The 18,563-nt window shown below is 50.1% G+C and overlaps 2 protein-coding genes across 8 annotated transcripts in view; one reads left to right on the top strand and one right to left on the bottom strand.

Moving 5' to 3' along the window:
• The window catches only part of LOC100545703 (zinc finger MYM-type protein 4), a 34,365-nt gene extending 24,122 nt beyond the window's left edge, over positions 1-10,243 (top strand). For 5 of the 6 annotated variants that reach the window (XM_085208943.1, XM_085208944.1, XM_085208945.1 and 2 more), the window contains 11 exons: positions 314-432; positions 769-940; positions 1,573-1,626; positions 1,742-1,921; positions 2,416-2,510; positions 2,833-3,004; positions 4,382-4,533; positions 5,268-5,379; positions 6,679-6,927; positions 7,226-7,355; positions 8,470-10,243. In XM_085208943.1, coding sequence (XP_085065069.1) covers positions 314-432; positions 769-940; positions 1,573-1,626; positions 1,742-1,921; positions 2,416-2,510; positions 2,833-3,004; positions 4,382-4,533; positions 5,268-5,379; positions 6,679-6,927; positions 7,226-7,355; positions 8,470-8,677 — 1,643 coding nt within the window. In that variant the 3' untranslated portion in view covers positions 8,678-10,243. Of the gene's footprint in view, positions 1-313; positions 433-768; positions 941-1,572; positions 1,627-1,741; positions 1,922-2,415; positions 2,511-2,832; positions 3,005-4,381; positions 4,534-5,267; positions 5,380-6,678; positions 6,928-7,225; positions 7,356-8,469 lie in introns of those variants that run through there. The other variant, XM_085208947.1, reaches the window with a different exon arrangement.
• On the bottom strand, positions 10,055-14,141 carry LOC116217433 (interferon alpha-inducible protein 27-like protein 2A). 2 transcript variants are annotated; one of them, XR_014879641.1, is made up of 5 exons: positions 13,647-14,141; positions 13,515-13,562; positions 13,157-13,318; positions 12,761-12,936; positions 10,055-12,010 (listed from the first exon to the last, which is right to left on the bottom strand). XR_014879641.1 is itself a non-coding variant. In XM_085208952.1 (4 exons), exons 1-4 carry the CDS (start codon positions 13,660-13,662, stop codon positions 12,848-12,850), a joined length of 315 nt encoding a protein of 104 aa, XP_085065078.1. In that variant the 5' UTR covers positions 13,663-14,140; the 3' UTR covers positions 12,723-12,847. The 2 variants fall into 2 exon arrangements, 1 of the variants encoding a protein (XP_085065078.1); XM_085208952.1 differs by lacking the exon at positions 10,055-12,010 and having other exon boundaries at positions 12,723-12,936; positions 13,647-14,140.
• Between the last annotated feature and the right edge of the window lie 4,422 nt (positions 14,142-18,563).

The following is an 18,563-nucleotide window of genomic DNA, read 5'->3' as shown; positions in this document are numbered from 1 at the left end:
TCTTTCAGTAGTCTAATCCTATGGTCTTCTAGTTAGCTGTGAGATGACTGCAATAGCATTTACTTGGCTGCAGACCTTAGCATTTATTTCCTCTCCCTTCCCTTCCACCATTCGTGTATTTGGTCACTGTGCTGCTTATTTCCAAACTGTTCTATCACTGCTTGTTCTTTGCTGAAGTGCAAAGATGTACTGTGCCCATTGAATGACAAGCAGCAGTCACTGGTGGTGGAACACCAATCAGTTACAGTGGAAACTCTGAAGTGTGTGATGATCTAATGGTCAAACAATTTTTGTTTTGTTTTTAATGTAACAGAAGAAGAAGAAGTTCAACCCAAAATCATTGTGGTACCTGTTCCTGTACCAGTGTTTGTGCCAGTACCCCTTCACCTCTACACACAGTACACACCAGTTCCCCTTGGGATGCCAGTACCTGTAAGTTATGCTCAAGTTCACTGAAGAACTGGTTTGCAGTTTTGGTTTTGATTAAGAGACATGTGGCTGGGTTTTCTGATTAGTCACATGAGTGGTATTTGGAGAATGTGAAGCCACTTCCTTATCACGTTACGTCTAATTAGCTTCATTATGTAAAGACACCAATTTGTTGGGTAATTGCAGAAATGAAAAGGGCTTTTTTGTCGTGGAGTTCTTTCAAACTAGTGTAGTCCTAAAAGTGTGTAAGTAAGATTAAATAAGTGGAATCTCCCTTGTGTGTTTGCTGCTTCCCTTCATCCCCAAACAATCTCTAATAATTTCTGCATGTCTGTGTAGGTACCCGTTCCCATGCCTTTCCCAACTACTTTGGATAACGCTGATAAGATCCTTGAAACAATTCAGGATATCAAAGAAAAGATTCCCATAAGTCCATTTGAAGCAGATCTCCTTCAGATGGCAGAAATGATTGCAGAAGATGAGGAGAAAGACAAAACACACTCTCATGGTGGTATGTGGTGCTTTTAAAAGGAAACTAAATGCAGTGAGATAGAGAGGTCCTCTCTTCATGGTAAACAGGTAGAGAAATGGATATATAGCCTCTGTTATCTGCAGAGCTTTATGTGTCTTTGCATTCCTTGATCCTAGGTGCTGATTTAACTGATGTTGGCACTAACAAGTTGCTAGTGGTAGTAATCTCCAGACCAGTGCATCATGCACTAGCAGGAAACAAAATCAAGAAGGCAGAGCAGCTGCTTTACAAGAATATTTTCCTGTCAGGCTTGTTATGGTGGATTATTTAAGGGTGATGAAGGTTAGAATGTGTTGGAAAGCAATCATGCTATGTAATAGAAGTGGAGCAAGCTAAAAAGAAATGAACAAAATACTGCATTTGCTTACAGATGACTTCCAATGACAAATATGGAGGGATGAAAATAGAACGTGGGTTAATTCTGTTTCTCCCATAACAGCGTGAGCGAGGAGAGAGTTTTACTGTCACTAAAACTGTAGTGGAGGGTAAGGTGTGTTGTGTGGAAGCACTGTGACCTAATACATGTATTTTTTTTTTGGCATTCACAATTGTGTATTAGTTGTGTAAGCTGTAAATCATTTGTAGATGAAAGTTTCCTTCTTTTTCTAAAGGCTCTCAAACATCTGAACATGAGCTCTTCCTGGACCCCAAGATGTTTGAGAAAGGTCAGTTTGACTTTTTTTTTTTGCAAATGGACTTTGATCTGGATATATCTTCAAACTGTTCTTCTTGTCTGTCCTTTCCTATAGCACGTGGTGTATCTGATTGCTCTCATTACAGACCAAGGTAGCACTTACAGTGGAGATCTAGAATCAGAAGCAGTATCCACTCCACACAGCTGGGAAGAAGAGTTAAATCACTATGCCTTACGATCAAACGCCCTGCCAGAACCAGATCCAGAACCCAAGCAGATCTCCAAAGGTGAAGTGGAACAGGACCTGGAGGCAGATTTTCCATCAGGTCTGTATAACACTAAGAAAAATACACACAACTTTGAGTCAGTGTTGTAGCCACAGTCTGCTTAAGAGGGGGTGTATGTTTTCAGTTAGTTAAACTGGATATTTAAAGCAGCAGCAATATATCAGTTCTACTAAAATTTACTGTGTTTTTAAAATATTGGTGTCTTTACAGACAGCATTTTACAGAACCACTGTCAAGAGTAGCACATATTCTTGCCTGACTCTCTTTGATGTATCATTTTTGTGTTCCTGGGTGTAATCCATCTTAGTGGTGCAAAAGAATATCAGTTTGTCTGAATGAATGCAGCCCCTGTTTGGGGGTGGGTTTTTTTCTTCTGAGTACTTTTATTGCCCAGTTGTTCAGTCATAAAGTATTACTTGAATAGGCAGATGTAATTGGAGTTGCTAGGGTACTTAGTATTTTTAAGTGACACTTCTTCTCAGGCTTGTTAAATCATATAATTGAAATTCTTAATGGTGTTGATTTGACTTCAGACTCATTTGACCCTCTCAGTAAGGGACTGGGTTTGCATTCACGTTCACGAGCAAGACGGAGGCACAGAGATGGCTTCCCCCAGCCAAAAAGACGGGTAAGAAAGTCCTCTGGAGTGTTAATTCCTTGCATTTAAAGTAGTAATGTTAGATGAATCCTTGGAAGTAAAAACAAAAACTATGGATCCAGTGTGGAAATGAGAATTCAGTTTAGCTATGCTGCATTTTTTCCTGTCCTTGTTCATGATAAATACTTTCTTCTTTTTCCTGCATGTTAAAAAATGCCTATGTATACCTTCACCTTCTGTCATGGGAGTAACATTTTGTTATCATGTCAGTTTATATGAGGTGAAGTGAAGCATCCATAGATGAAGTGCTTATTAAGCTTTCATTTGCTTTACTTTGTTTGTTTTCCTGTAGGGACGAAAGAAGTCTGTAGTTGCTGTAGAGCCCCGCAATCTGATGCAGGGTTCCTATCCAGGATGCTCTGTTTCTGGGATGACCCTAAAGTATATGTATGGGGTAAATGCCTGGAAGAACTGGGTCCAATGGAAAAATGCACAGGAGGAACAAGGGGACCTGAAGTTTTCAGGTAAACAGAAATAATTGGCTGAGTAACTCTCAGTATAATATGTTTGTCAAGACAAAAAGTTTTCAGAGCATCTTGCATTTAAAAATCTCAGCCACTGCATTCTTAATTGATCCATTATCTTTCAAAGCAGGCTCTGAAATATCAGATTTCAACACGAAATGTTGGTCTTTTAACCTCACATACGTGTTCATTTGCATGCACTAATTCTTCACTTGTAGAACAGATGTTTTATGCAGCTGCAAAGTCCTTACTTAGCTGTTACTGGACCACAGTTACAAGCTGACTACACAGACTTGGCTCTGTCTTTTCATCTGTAGCTCATACATTCACAAAGTATTTGTCAGCATCAGTGTTTGCTGTAAAAAGCTGTGCACCACAGTGTTCTTTCTGAGCGTCACTGCTGGAAAGAAACCTTCCAGAAGTGCACCCATTCTGTGCTGCACTCGGCCTGAAACTACCTTTAAAAGGCATGAATTGTTCCTTGGGTCTCACTGGGTGATAGATAATAATGACAGTATAAATGTCACTGCTGTTTGTTTTTCTAATTACGGATGTTTTGGGGGTTTTAGTTTTTGTGCAAAAGCACAGCACTCCTAGGGTTTGGCACTGTCTGACTTCCCTTTTCCCTGGTCTCAAGTCTGTCTTACATGCTCACACTGAGTGTTTTGTGGACAAGTTTTCAGAGTGCGGCAGAGAATTTGATTTAGTTTTGTAACTGAGCTTTTTGAAGTGCAGCGGGGAAGAGAAACAGGCAGCATTAAATGCTTCTGCAGTGCATAGATCTAGGTGTGGCAGAGCTTATATAAGAAAGATCTCAAAAGGGAAAATGCTGTTTAGAATGAGCTCTGCTTTCTCCTCTGTTATTACACGAGAGCAGCTGTTTTCTGTTTCCCAGCAGAAGAGTAATCACATGAGTGATGGGCTTTTCTCAAAGCTAAGAAAACAAAGGTTACCAGCAGCTCCAGGAAATGATATCAGTCCCCACAGAAAGGTTCCCTGTTCAGTCCCAGGCAGTCGCTCAGCAATGTGGGGTGACCAAGCAGTAATTTCACTGCCCATTCTTTGATCGATTCTCTGTGCTGCTTCATTTTCTGAATCTCACGGCCCTATAAATTCTTCATTCCTTTTCCCTTTAAGGAGTCAAATACTCTGTGCTCAGCTCGTGCCCAGAACTACTAGGAAATATTCAGGATCCTTTTCTCACTCAGGGTTCCCCTGAGTTCAGCTATGAAGGATTTGCCAACCCTGTGTTGCCAGCCCAAGTACACCTTACCATTGCTGCGCCAGCTCTTGGATTCAGTGAGCCTCCTAATATTTAAATGGAAGGATTTAATCTCTTGAATAAAGATATTTCTTTAATCGTGTTCTTCACCACAGTTCGTCCTGTGAAACTCAAGGAGGACATTCTCTCGTGCACTTTTGCTGAGCTGAGTTTTGGCCTGTGCCAGTTTATTCAAGAGGTGCGGAGACCGAATGGAGAAAAATATGATCCTGACAGCATCTTATACTTGTGCCTTGGAATTCAGCAGGTAAATCTCAATTAGGATGCTGCAGAGAGCATGCAAACTTCTAGTGGCCTTTTAGGCTTAATGCCCATAGTCTCAGGTAGCTGCTCGTTTTTTGTAGAGGTGAGAATTTATCTTTTTGTGCTTCTTTCTTAGTGTGGCTTAATCTCTTATTCTACTAGTTTGTTTTTTGATCAGAGTAAACAAACCTCTTCTGTGCTTGGGAGAAATGTGACGTGGAGGGCTTGACACAAATCTTTAGGTTTGGGACTGTATTTACCCCTTTAGTGCATAGGAAAGAATTGTAGTAACCTGAGGTTCCTCAGAAGAATTTGATTTGTGATTGAATGCTGTAGATCTAAAATAGCTGCGCTGTACTCTTCTGAGATGTGAGTTTGCATGGAAGAGATTACCTGGCAAAGACTGTGCTCATTCAGTAGCTCTATTTCAGCAGCCTAATCTGTTGGGCTGCTTTTTCAAGAATATTTTAATACCTAGAGGATGGTGATTTTTTTCAGAAGAGAGCTCTAGAGCTCGGAATAATAAAAATAATTCTGGCCTAGATCTCTCATTTCATACCAAGGAAGTCCCAGTCTGTGCAGAAAATCTGATGTGATCTGATCTTACTGAAGATTTCAGCAAAGCATTTTGGACCATAAGACACTCAGACATAGGAAGGGTGAAGAATCTGATGTCCTGTATCTCTGGTTATTGTTATGTATTCATAAATTATATGTCTTCCTTTTTTTCTCTCGTAGTACCTGTTTGAGAATGGTAGAATAGATAACATTTTTACCGAGCCCTATTCCAGGTTTATGATTGAACTTACAAAACTTTTGAAAATCTGGGAACCTACAATTCTTCCAAATGGTAGGACAATTATTTTATTTTGTGTAGCTGCATGACAAAGCCTTATTATGAGTATTTTTCTCAATGCCATGAAGAAGGATGTGATCTGAGACATTCACATTAGTCTCTTTCCCCACCATGCAGTTGTTTGTGGTAGATTAGAATCATGGATTGTGTGTCTGTCTCTACCAGTTATGGGTTTCACTTAAAGATACCTTTCCCTCATTTGATCAATCTCTCAGCTCCTTTAAGGGCTTCCCATTCCTGGAGTCAATGTGCTAGTTTTCATTCCTCAAGTTTGAGCGAATCTTTTTTGAATACAGAATTGTGTGCAGTATTTGAGATGAGTTGCTTGGAGTGGAGCTGCAGAAGTATTTCATATCAGTACTGGAAATCCTTCTGATAAATCAGAGGATCATAGGAGGAGATCATTGGAGTCTTGTCTCAACTCCTTGACTCCAAGTTCTCACCTCAATCTCTTCCACATTAAGAGTTCTCCAATTCTGCAGATATTATTAATTGTTCTTAAAGGATATTCATGCAGTTTATGAAGGTGGTCACAAGCAATATGAACATGTAAGATCTTTTTTTCAGAATACCACCAAAACATGAGTGATACCAACAACTCCGTAGATGGATCTGAAACTGGCCTTTTATTTACAGCTTTCTGTTGGTGCAGAAATAACCCAATTGCTTATAGGTAGCTCTGTACAGTGAAGTTTTCTTGCAGAACAAATCTTTCATCAGCCTCAATTTCTCCTTCCTAACTTAGGATGATAAAACTGGGTGATTTGTATATAGAGATGGGGTATTTTAAACTCATGCTCCAAGTCCCAGGAGCTGGACATTTTTGCAGTCAGCTGACTCTGGTTTAATGCAATTAAAACTTAGTGAGATCCTGCTGATGTCTGTAATCTTCCTTTATATACCTTTGTCCATTCATCAGGTGTTGGAAGATGGTGCTGTTCCGCAGCTTGGTTCTCCACACTCCCTCTGTGTTCTTGCATGCAGTGCTCTTGGTTTTATATTGCAGTTACCTATGATAGATCTGACTTTGTTCTAATGCACAGTTGGTTCATTACAAAGTTAGCTGGAAGAAGACTTAATTCATCTCTGACAGAATCTGCCAATGTAATTTTACTCATTCCTATGTCCTACTCTGCTCATGTATGAGGGTTTCATTGCTTTGGGAAGATGGGGAAAATCTCTTAGATTGCCAGCAGCCTGTAAAAGCCATTGCATTCCTTTGTAACTGAGCACGAGGAAGTGTCCTAAAATTGCATAGCTGACACTTTTTCTTCCTCTGCCCATTGTTTCTAGGTTATATGTTCTCAAGAATAGAAGAGGAACACTTGTGGGAATGTAAACAACTGGGTGCATATTCCCCCATAGTTTTACTGAACACGCTGCTGTTCTTCAACACCAAATACTTTCAACTAAAGAATGTCAGTGAGCACCTGAAGCTGTCCTTTGCCCACGTCATGAGACGGACCCGGACTCTGAAGTATAATACTAAGACAACATATTTACGTTTTTTCCCACCCTTTCAAAAACAAGAGGTAGAATCAGGTAAGAGGATGCTTTAAGAATCTCTGCAATCATGTTTTTATTATCTCCTCCTTATTTGAAAAGGGCAGGGGAGAAAAGCACAGAGTGAGCAGAGCCGTGGGTAGTTTGGTTTCTGCTGTTATCTTGCACTTTTTCAAATTCTTTCACTCTGGGATGATTTAAAGAGAAATAGTTTGAAGCAGTGTGTTTCGAGGTGTTGCAGAGCCCAGTCAGGCTGGTGCTTGGCTGCAGGACTCTGTGTAACCTTTCACGTGCTGCTCTTCACTGCACTCGAGTGATACCATTTTTGTGTGTCCAGATAAACTGTCTGTAGGCAAAAGGAAACGTGGAGAAGATGAGGAGATTTCAACAGCAGTGGAAATGGCTGAAAATGCAGATAATCCCCTGAGATGTCCAGTGCGACTTTATGAATTTTACTTGTCAAAGTGGTAAGTGATAGAACTTAATCTTTAATCTGCACGTAGATTAGAATGGGAATTCAGGCAGGGACTCTCCTCAGACATCTTATTCTTTGTGAAAGAGGGTAGGAAAGGTGTGATTTAGGCAAAAGTGGTGATGGATTTTGCTTGCTGAGATGTGAGATTAATTTTTATTTAGGTGTTAGAGACTAGCAAGGACACAGATACAAATCATTTTGTCTTTCCTGCTTGGTATCAACTTTAGGTAGATCTCAGAGCAGGTGGGGCGTGGTGTCCCTCAAAGAAAATACACCAGCAGAACGAAAGAGGATCTCATTAGTGTCAGCTGCAACTCAAATAAATCACCCTCAAAAATGCACCTAGTGAGCTTCCTGCAAATAGTCCCATGGCTTTGGCTGTGCCTAGCAGCTGCCCTGACTGTCGTACCTTCCTCGTATTTGCTTGCGTATCATTAGGAGATGTTAGCTGTCCTTGGGCTGAGAAAACATTTTCACGTTCCTCAAGGAACATCAGCTCCTGCAGAGCCCCTGCAGCGGTACAAGCTGCAGTAAGAGTTCACTTTGCTGTTTTGGTGTGAATTCTCCGAGGCCAAGCAGGAGGGATTCTTGCTCTCGACGACTTTGTCCCTTCCTTCCAGCACAGAGATCTTCCTCAGTTTGCCAAGCAGATGAGCTCACCGTTCTGCAGCAGGAGAAGCAAGCTGGGATTGAGTTCTGCAGATCCTTAAATTTATTGTCCCAAAGTGCACAGCAGTTGTGGAATAGTGGGATGGAATGTTTTGTTCAGAGATTGAATGCCAGGCGCATCTGTCACTCATATAAAGACTCCAGTATTGAGTCCAGTGTGGATGATACTACAGTTGAAGAACTGTATCTGTAAAAAAGAAGTCACTGAAGTCTTTGTTTCTTTGTAAGCAGCTAGAGCCAAGTGTCCTGGGAACAGCTTAAAGAGCAGAAGAGGGCAAACCAATCCACTAATAAAAAGATTTTAATTATACTGCTTAAATCACAGCGTTGTAACCTCAGTGTAACTCCCATTTTCCTTGTTGTTTCTCCATCACTTTTTTATGAGTAAGGCTTTTAAAGCTGCCTTCTGTGATGTGTTTTTCTTTTTACATTGACAGTTCTGAAAGCGTGAAGCAGAGAAGTGATGTATTTTACCTTCAGCCTGAGCGCTCCTGTGTACCCAATAGCCCCATGTGGTATTCCACATTGCCAATAGACCCAGGAACTTTGGACATCATGTTAACTCGCATTCTTATGGTGAGGGAGGTACACGAAGAACTTGCCAAAGTCAAATCAGAAGACTCTGATATTGAGTTATCAGACTAACTGAAGTGGGATGTTTTCCTTTGAATGCATCAGAAGCACCAAACTGTGAATACGTCCAGCTTTTGGAAAATGTGTATTAAATAAGCCAAGATCGTGTCACCTACAGGCATATTTGGAACCACAGCGGATGTACAAACTGGAACTGGAAGGAGACAAGCTCCATAAGCTGCAAGAAACAACATCCCGTGGCAGGCAGCGATAAATCCTCTGAACAAATTCAAGTTGAACTAACCTGTTTGAGTGGTGCATAAATCCTTTATCTGTGTAGGGTTTAAAAAAAAAAAAAAAAAAATTGAGATTTTTTTAAGGAAAATGGTCGTGGAACATCTACCATAACGATACCAGGCTGTGGCTCACTTGACCTCTCAGCCTGCTGGCTGGCAGTCCTTGCTGCCAAAGAACAGTGGAGATCTTGGAGGTCTTCACAGGAACAGGAGAGGATTTGGTGGTGTTGAGGCAACCAGACGACTTCCGTTAGAAATACCAACATGCTTTTATAACATTTTTTAAAACCGGGATCAAACGCTGGGGAGGCAGAGGCTGCAGGCACAGCTGCAGGGAGCTGCTGAAGCAGCGGCTGCGTGGCTGCTGTTGCTCAGTGCCAGCCTTGCTCTCAGCCCAGGGCAGCAGCTCCCAGCCGTGCTGTGCAGAGTGCTGTAGATCAAACCCGAGAGCATCACTGCTGGGTTCTGTATGGGAGGGGACAGTCCTGGGGCATGTGCAGAAAATCCCTTTACTGCCCCGTAGCTCTGCAGTCTGATTCTAATCTAGCAAATACTGAGGTGCGTGGACATTTTTTTTTCCCCTTGAGGCAGCTTTCCTTTCTCCTCTTTCCCTACTGCTATGATTTTGGGTATTTCAGAGGGCGAATCCAGAGGGCCCCGTTATTTCAGACAAAGGGCCGTGCTCTCTTTCTCTTTCCCCCCTTGCAGCGTGTGCAGTGTTGTCCAAAGGACGCAGTATTACTTCTGACAACAGAACTGTGGTAGAGAACAGCCCCGTGTGTTTTTCCCACCCCACCAAAGAGGTGCAGGTGTGATGTTGGGAAGTCAGGAAGCCTTTCTCGAGGCTTGGCTGTCACTGCATGTTTTTGAAGAGAAGAGCTCCCACGTTGTGCTGAGAGGACAGGACTTCATCAGACACTGTCTGTACCTCCATACATAGCTGTGTGTTTTGTTGACTTAGCGACCACGAATCCATTGGAAACCCAAACTGTTTTTAAAGAAGAGAATTGTATGGTTTTTATCTAGTCCTGGTCAGCTGTCCATCTTCTGTAACAGGGATCTGATATTTGATCTTGTCACTACAATTTCAAGAGATGAAAATCAACAGCCTTTCGTTACGTTTCCTTTTTTGTTTCGTTTTTCGTTCGTTGGGTTGTTTTGTTTTTTCGTCTTTTTTTTTTTTTTTTTAATTATTTTTTTAGCGGTAACAAAAGTAATTTAACGACAAAAAAATAAAATCAGAAAGTAGTCTATTGACGTCGTGTACTCGGTAGTCCTGTCCCTGCCTGTAACAGATTTCACTGATGTATTTTTTAATACAGAAAACTATGTGAAAAGTAAAGCTGCCCCTGGTTGTGTCTGCTCCGAGCCCACCCGTGTGTGTGTGCGTCCTGCCCCGAGGTGCTGCTCTGTCCCTGCTCTGCTCCCCCACTCCTGGGGAGGATCCTTTGGCTGTCCTACATCCGTACCATTGCAGGAAGCTGCCCTGGCAGCACTTGGAGGCTCAGTGGAGCTTCATTTCACGTTCTGTGAACACTGACCTGGCCCTCCCCACGGTGATACTATGGTAGTTTAATAGCAGGCACGGAGTTCTGTACTGGGATGCCTGATAGAGTGTTTCAGGGGAAAAAAAAAAGGATTTCGGTGACCCAATGGCTGGGTCTGTAGGGGGTGGAAAGAAGCCCGAGCTGCACCGGTTACATGGAGCTGTGTCTGAATCTGTGTTAGGAGGAGGGAGGAGCCGGGAGCTGCTGCATAACGCATTCAGTTTGCCTTCTCTGAAGCCCATTGCTTTTTTGTGAGCGCTTCTGCATATGTTGATTTTATTTTTCCAGGTACTTAGAAATGGAAGGGATTTGCCCTCAGCGAGGGGAGGTGAATCCCTAGAAGCTGGTGGCTGAAGGCAGTTGTTCCCCATGGCGATAATTCCTTGTATTTCGTGGCTCTGAGGCAGACAGGGCTGGGCGCAGCGCCGTCGGGTGGAGCAAGGATGAGAACAAATGGTTTCAGTTTCCATTCCGGACTGAGATCCCTCCTGGGTGCTGTGCTGAGGCTCACAGCCACCTTCACGATCCCTTGGTGGTCATGGAGGACTGAAGTATGGAGATGACGTAGCAGCGCAGGAGTTCTGAGCACTTAGATAAGGTTGTTTGGGATGAGAGCTGAATCATCTGCTAGCCGTGCAACGCTGCGTATTGATGGTGTGATCTTTGGAGGAGAAAAATCTTGCGTTGGTCTCAGAGCGGAGAGAAACAAGCACGAGGAGTGCAGGAAGGCAGTGCTTCGTGCTGATGGGACGGGACGTCCTCCTCCACCCGGGTGCCTTCCCTTGCTGGCTCACCGGGTCTGGCTGTGACTCAGCACACAGAGGTGACGCTGTGGCTGTTGGCTGGGGAGGATGGTGGACAGCCATCGGTTCTGAGGGCGTTGCTGTAGGGACTTGCAGTGCAGGGGTTGCGCGGAGCGTTCTGTGCTCTGTGGTGCCCATTGGTGGATGGAGGCACCTGGAGGCGCTCAGCGTTGCAGTGAGGTGCAAAAAGCAGCTCAGTTATGAGAGGAATTGCTCTGCCTGCTTGATAATGACTGATCTCAGGAAGGCTCTGTGTTTCTCTGGCTGTAGCCTCCAGCCAAGCGTTGTCTCCTCGGAGACGCAGAGTGAAAGGCACTGAAGTCCCCGCGCATTTCCTGCAGAGAGCAGAGCTGTAGGGCCGGGTTCAGGTGGTGCAGCTGTAAAAAAACCTTTGGGTTTCAGCCCTGTGAGCAGTACAGGAGTTGGGAGGAAGTGGTGAATGTGAGCACAGGGCACAGCTGGGACAAAACAGATCGAGAATTAAAGCGTTCCTGCAGCTCCTCTGTCCTACATCCGCAGGAAGGGCGGCTGAGCCGAGCTGGTGGTTTCTCAGCAGAGATTTGGGTTGCATTAAAGGAAAACCAGGAGTGCTGGAGGTTATGATGATTCACTCGGAGGGAAGGAGGGCATCTATCACAAGAAGCTCTCGAGCTGGACAAGGCAAATCTCCACCTGCCCCCCATGTGCACAGATGTGCTCAGCAGCGCTGCAGTCCCACCGCTCACCCTCAGCTGTGGGAGCCCCTCACCCCCTATTTATCTGTAAGGCAACAAACCACAGCACTCAGAAAGGCCTCCGGGAGCCAAAGGGGCTCCTCCCTCCGCACCAGGACTTGGTAGGACTGCTCTGCCCCCTCCTCGCTGCAGCCCAGGGCCTGATACACACTCACTGCTGTGTTATGGGTGACGCCTCCCATGTGTTCCTTTGCCCCTCTGTACCTCGGTTGCACCCCTCTGTAAATTGGCCAGACTTTCCTACCTCGTTTGGGCATTATGAGGCTAAATTCCATAGGATGCTTTGCAGCCCCGTGATGAAAGGTGCTATATAGCTGCAAAGTGTTAACTTCACAAGATTCAAATAGGTCGCCAGTGCATCATAACCTACATGAGAAAGACTTCTTTTTCTTATCTGAGAATTTATAGAGTTCAATGTATGGTATTAATAAGTGAATTCCTGAGACCCCCCCAAAATAGTTTTTGTTGGAATCGTATCTGTATTCTGCAAAAGTGATTAAAAACCTTTAACCTTAACCCGAGAGTGCAGCCTCGTTTCCTGCATGCTGTTAAATCCTCCAGCAGAGCTCCCCGATCCCGGCAGCTCGCACGGCCCTCCCTCCCCCTCACACCCCCGGATAACGAGGCTCCCTGAGCTCCGCGCCCACCTTTTCCATTTCCTTGCACTGCAGGACCTGCGTGCCCCAAACCCGGGCCTCCCCTCCCTCCCTCCCCCCCAGGACACACGCAGCCACCAGTTCTGTTTCTCTGCGATCTCTTTATTGTTCTCACGCACTCAGGGCTGTGCGATGCGCTCCCGTCGCCGATCACGCAGCAGCGGCCGCGCCGTCTCTCGGCGTTCCTGGGCTTCTCCATCCATCCCTCAAGGGATCTTCGAACCGATCAGCGCACCGATCGGCCCAAACACGGAGGCCAAGCCGAGTTTGACACCAAGAGAGAGCCCGGCGGCTCCTGCGGGACAGAGAGCGGCCGATGCGAGCGCAGGGCGGAGGCAGCCGAGGAGCTCCGACCCGTTCGGTGCCCGGGCAGCGCGGAGCGCACGTCTAAAAGCTCAGGATCCCTTAACCAAACAGGTCCCTTCCTCCACCCAGGCTTTCCGCCATCCCCCAACCTTTCGGGTGAGCCGAGCCGCGTTCGTCACCCCAACCCCGTCCCGCAGCCCCGCACTCACCGACCGACTGCAGCACGGCCACGGCGCTGCCCGCAGCCACCCCGCCGCCGTTGGCGATGGCCGCAGCCGACATCATCTTGGCGGCTACGGAGCCCGCGGTGATGCCGGCAGCCGTGAAGCCCAGCGACCAAACGGTTAACGGGACGCCCACGAGTATCGCTCCTGCACCGAGACATCGCCGCGTTCATGCAGCCCTGCCGGCTCTGCGCCCGACGGAGCTGCGGGAGCCCGCAGGGTGGGGATGCCCCGACCCCACGGAGAAGGGGCAGCGGATGGCCCCGACCCCACGGAGAAGGGGCAGCGGATGGCCCCGACCCCGAGCCACTGCTGCTCCCCCCACCGCACCGCCAGCCCTCACCTGTTGCAACGCCGCCGCCGATGACGGCTTGGATGATCGTTTTCAAGGCTGAGGAGGATGAAAGGAGAGAAAAAGCTTTGCTCGGCTCTCACAGCCCTGCAGCCTCAATTCCCCCCCGTTCCCCCGCAGTACCTGCCGCCTGTAACATCCTCACAGCACCTCTGAGCACCCACGGACCCAAGAAACAGCACCGGAGCAGGGAATGCACTGAGCACAGCGATCCCCGTGCTGTGATATCAGGTGGGGGAGGTGGGGTGATGAAGCGATGACGTAAGGAAAGTGAATTTCCAGGAAATCCGTCTGTTTGCTTTCGTTTTTGCCGAGTTTTATGGATCGAGTCCAGAGTTTAACCCTTGCCATGCCGGTTCACACGCTGTACCGGAGGGGGGGGAGGCAGGGCTGAGTGCCGCCTCGCAGTGCAGCGCACGGCCGGGGATGGATGGGGCGGGGCAGGGCAGGATCTGGGGGGTCAGACCCTCCCCTCTGTGATCGCTGCTTTATTGAGGTCTGACAGCGGTGAAGCTCTGCGCTTCTGGATGAGGAATGGTGGACGTTTCCAGCTCCTCCCCCTCCTCTGCTCAGCTGCTTCAGAAAAACGCCCCAACCCACCTCTTCCCAGCCCTCCCCATACCCCATTGCCCGCTCCTTACCTCTCTGTGTTCCCTCCGTGCCCTCGGGCCTCGTATCACCTCCTGCTACCTCGCGTCACTGCGTGCCCCACTGCAGCTGGTTGAAGGGGACCAAATCCAGTTGTAGTTGATCTGGTTCCTTTTTACCAGCCCCAGGGACGCACCGCTCCATCGCTCCGCAGAGGCCATCAGAGCTGCTGGAAGTGATGGGGTCCCAGCACGGGGGTCCCAGCCCAAGGATACATACTTCTTAACATTCCATAACGCCGGCCGACTCCATATGGGCATATGAAGAAGTATGTAGGGTTGGGAGGAAGAGGCAGCAGGCACAGGGCTGCTCCTGGAGGCAGCCCCAGCCCACAGGGACTTCCAGCACAACCTCCAACCTGCCAGGTGTGCTCCAAGCCTTCCCCATCTCCACTTATCAGCACCAACCCCAATGGCACCCAGCTGCAGCCAAGCACTCATTAACCCACCCCAGGTCCTATCAGGGCTCCTTCCTTCCCACAGCTGTGCTGGCTCACAGTGCACCCCCCCACTGCACTGCAGATGGGGATGGGGGCACAGCACCAACCTGCACCCCCTCCTTCACAGGGCTGGCATCGTGCAGGAGTCCTCGTCCCCCACAGCATCTCCTGGCACAGAAGGCTGGGGGCACTTCTCCCAGTGTGGGGATTTGGGGATGTCTCTGGGGCTGGAAATCACAATGAGGGGTGGAGGAGCTCAGCAGACCCAGCACAGTGTGATCACAGCCAGGCCATGGTGCTGGGAGGGATGAATGTGACACCAGCTGGGCTGTGTTTTGACCCTAATGACCTTCCTATCCCTAATCTCAGAGCTGGAGTGCTGCATGGAAACACAGGGACAGGCCCTGTGGGGCCAGGGGGGCACAGGAAGCCCCTGTGGGGCTGTAGGGACACCCAATGTGGCCGTGACTCAGCGCCCCGTGTGCTGCAGCTCTGCAGGGACCAGAAACAACCAAGGCAGCAGAGCCTGGGGGTGCCCCAATCCCCCCAGTGCCATGGGGCTGCCCAGAGCCACAGACACCATGGGGACATGACTCCCAGGGGCCGGGTCACCAAGCTGGTGGCAGCTGGAGATGCACTCCAGTGCCCCCAAAAGCATTCAGAGGGCATCCCGTGGCTGTGCTGCAGGGATGTCTCTGCTTCACCCCTTTGGCTTTTCCAGCCTTGAGCTGTGCTGCAGGAGTGTTATGGGAGCTGTGAGCCCACGGCTCTGCCCACAGCTGAACCCCCCACCATCAGGATGTGGGGTCGGGGCTCTCATCCCAGACAAATCAGCTCTGGCCTTCCCCAGGCACATCTCCAAGTCCTGCAGTGCTGGTGTCCCCCGGCCCTGGGGACACACATGGCTCTGTTCCACAGCTCAGCCCTGCAGCCCCCAGCCGAGCTCTCATGGTGACCTTGGAGCACCCAGCACTGCGCTCACCCCAAAGCCCCCACATCCAGACCTGCACAGTTCCAGGCATGAGAGAAAACAGGCTGACAAGGGGAGGCAGCGGCACGGGGGGGTGCTGGGGCTGCCCGTGGTGTCCCACACGCTCACACAGCACCAAACAGCCCCGGCCTGGCTATAAAAGGAAGCATCTTTTTTGCGTGCTGTGCCCCAACCACGCGCCCGGCGTTGGTGGCCTCACCAAATGTCACTGCTCAGTCAGTGCATCGCCCCACAACAACAGGGCTGTGGGCACGCTGCCACCTCGGGGGTCCTCACCCTTATCTTTGGACATGGAGCATTTTGGGGCCCACAGTGCCATGCTGCTTCGCCAGGGCTGACAGTTGGGCACCCCATCCCATCCCCATCCCATCCCATCCCATCCCCATCCCATCCCATCCCATCCCATCCCATCCCATCCCATCCCATCCCTCAGCATCAGGCATCCCCGCACCACACACCCGGTGGTCCCCCAGCCACCCCAGGGCCACCCCCACTCCTCCTCCTGCCCTACACATGGGAAGCCCCCCCTCAGCCCGGAGCTGTGCCCACCCAGCTGCCATCAGCAGAGCCGCGGTTCTGCGAGCAGTGGCCGCATCCCCACCCGCGCGGTTCTGCCTTCCGGCGGCACTCGCTGAAGGTTAAACGCCGGCAGTGGGGAGAGCCCCGCAGCGCCCCGCGCCCGCTCCCCCCCCGCACCCCCTCGCAGCACTCACTGCCCTGGAGGTGCCCGGCGCGGAGCTCCGGTGGCAGCGGCTCTCCGCGTCCCCGCCAGCTGCACGCCGCTCCCCGTGACTTTGCCATAGGACTCCTCCGGTTCGTCCGCAGGAGCTTTGCAGCATCCTCCGGTTCAGCGGGAGAAGTTCCCTCACCGGGGAGGGAGGAGGGAGGGAGGGATTTAATGCAGCCCCCGCCTGGGCTGCGGGTGCCGCTGGGCTCAGGCGAAGCCCCTTCGGGCACGGCCCCCTCCCCGCCCCGCTCTTGGCCGCCGGGATGCGGCTGTGCCCGACGATGAGCATCTCCCTCTCTGGGCCGCGGCCACCTCCTCCTCCCCCCGCGTCCCCCGGCTGTCCCGCAGCGCCCGCAGCCCTCGCCCGGGCCCAGCAGAGGCGCCGAGGTCCCACGGGGCGCGACGGCCATCGCCGCTCAGACCCCGCGGGGATGCGGACGCGGTGGGCACGGGGGTCCCGAGCGGAACGGGGACCCCCGGCAGACCCGCCCGGCTGACCCCGGCACGGCGGGGGTTTTAGGATCGCAGCGCAGAGCGATGCTGCTCTGCCTACCCCGCGGCCCCCCCCGGCCCTACCTCTGTGCGGGGTCAGCCCACGGGGACCCCACGGTGCTGCCCATCCCGGCACCAACGGGCAATGCACGCCCCGCGGTGTGGCTGCCCCGGGTGGCTGCGCTGCTATTTTTGGCAGCCTCCGAAGAGCTCCTCTCGGGCTATTAATAATGAGAGTGCGAAATTCGTTTGGCCTCTCCTATATAAGGAAAGGTAGAGGCTCAGAGGCAGCTAAATATACTGGCGCGTGCGGGAGCGAGTGGGGAGGCTTTGGCACCGGGTGTGGAAAAGGGATCGTTGGAACAATGGAAAGACAGACTGAGCTGCGCAGACGGACGGACGGAGGGATCCCCGGGGTGCCCGCAAGCAGCACCCGACGTCCCAGGGCTGCGTCTCTGTGGCAGAAGCACGGCACAAAGGGCAGAGCAGGAGCAGCCGGGATGCGCGCAGCACCGCAGTGCCACCAACACAGCCGTGTCCTCCCACAGCTCAGCCCCACCGCTGCCCCACTGCTGCCCATAGACCTGAAAGGCCCCGACAGCTCCCAGAAGGGACAGCAGAGATCCGGGGAATCCCAAAGACAGGAAGGCAGTGAGGAGCGGTGCCAAACCCACACGGTCAGAGCAAGGGCAGAGAACGGTGTGGAGCCCCGTGCTCCCACCCTGAGCTCCGTGAAGAGCCCTTTTCTTTTCTCCTTCTAATTCCACCTGGGTGAGGTGGTGGCAGTTGAGAAAGCAGTGAGATGAGCAGCAGCAAAACACCTTCCCTCTTTATTCACGAGAAACACTCGGTTAAAAAAAATTACTTTTAGTCTCGATCCAATTAACACTGCAATCAGGCACCGTGAAGCAGAGCTGGGCAGGTCGGGCTGGTATGCAGAGGAGTGAAGGTTTGAGAGCAAACTGTTTTAGAACTGGACGGCAACGTTTGCCTCAATCATCTTAACGAGGGTTCAAAGTATGTTTACGTGAAAGGAAATAAAAGCAGAGGCTCCGAGCGTTTGTCCAACAGCCGCCTCCGCCTTTAACTTCCACACATGGGTGTCTCTAATTGTGAAATCATAATGCATAGCAATGCAGAAACCTTCCCCGTGCAAGGTCAGAGAGGGACCACGGTGCTCGGGTAGCAAATGAGCAACGCTGGTGGTGACGTGGGAGGGGGGAGAAGGGTTTGGGAGGAACGCGTTTACTCTCACGCACGGCCCTGGGGAGCTGCGTTAAGGACGCGTCGTGTCACATCGCTGCAGCACGGGAGGGTTTTCCTCGTCCTCCTGCCCCGTGCTGGGCCGCACTCCTCGCACTCCTCGCACTCCGCGCCGTGCGGTGATGCCGAGGCACTGAGGGTTAACAGCAGCGGCTCCGGTGCCGCACGGTGAGGGAACGGCGACGGGGAGCGCGGCGCTGTCACAGAGCCCCGCTCAGCGCCGACAGATGGCCTCGGAGGGAAGTCCTGAGCAGGGAAACGCCGCAGCAGCTGATCGGGCACCTCAGCCTCCGTGTGTTTCCTATAGAGAACGCCGAGGACAGAGAAAATAACCTCGGCTTGCGCAGGTTTTGGTTCTTTTCTCTCCCCCATCCTGCGCTCGCGGTGAGCGTTACCGACCTCTGCAGCAGGGAGAGCCGGCACGGCACGGCACGGCACGGCACTGCAGAGGGGATTTCCCCACGAGGACAGCGAGGGATG

The sequence above is a fragment of the Meleagris gallopavo genome, chromosome 25, assembly GCF_905368555.1.
Source record: "Meleagris gallopavo chromosome 25, MGAL_WU_HG_1.1, whole genome shotgun sequence".
Classification (NCBI taxonomy): Eukaryota; Metazoa; Chordata; class Aves; order Galliformes; family Phasianidae; genus Meleagris; species Meleagris gallopavo.
Note: the sequence above shows the minus strand (reverse complement) of the source record. Positions and strands in the feature narration are given on the sequence as shown.

Coding starts and splice junctions, on each gene's coding strand:
- LOC116217433 (XM_085208952.1), bottom strand. Junction 13,319..13,514: donor CGGCGGCGGCGTTGCAACAG/GTGAGGGCTGGC, acceptor GTCTCGGTGCAG/GAGCGATACTCGTGGGCGTC. Junction 12,937..13,156: donor GGCCGTGCTGCAGTCGGTCG/GTGAGTGCGGGG, acceptor TCTGTCCCGCAG/GAGCCGCCGGGCTCTCTCTT.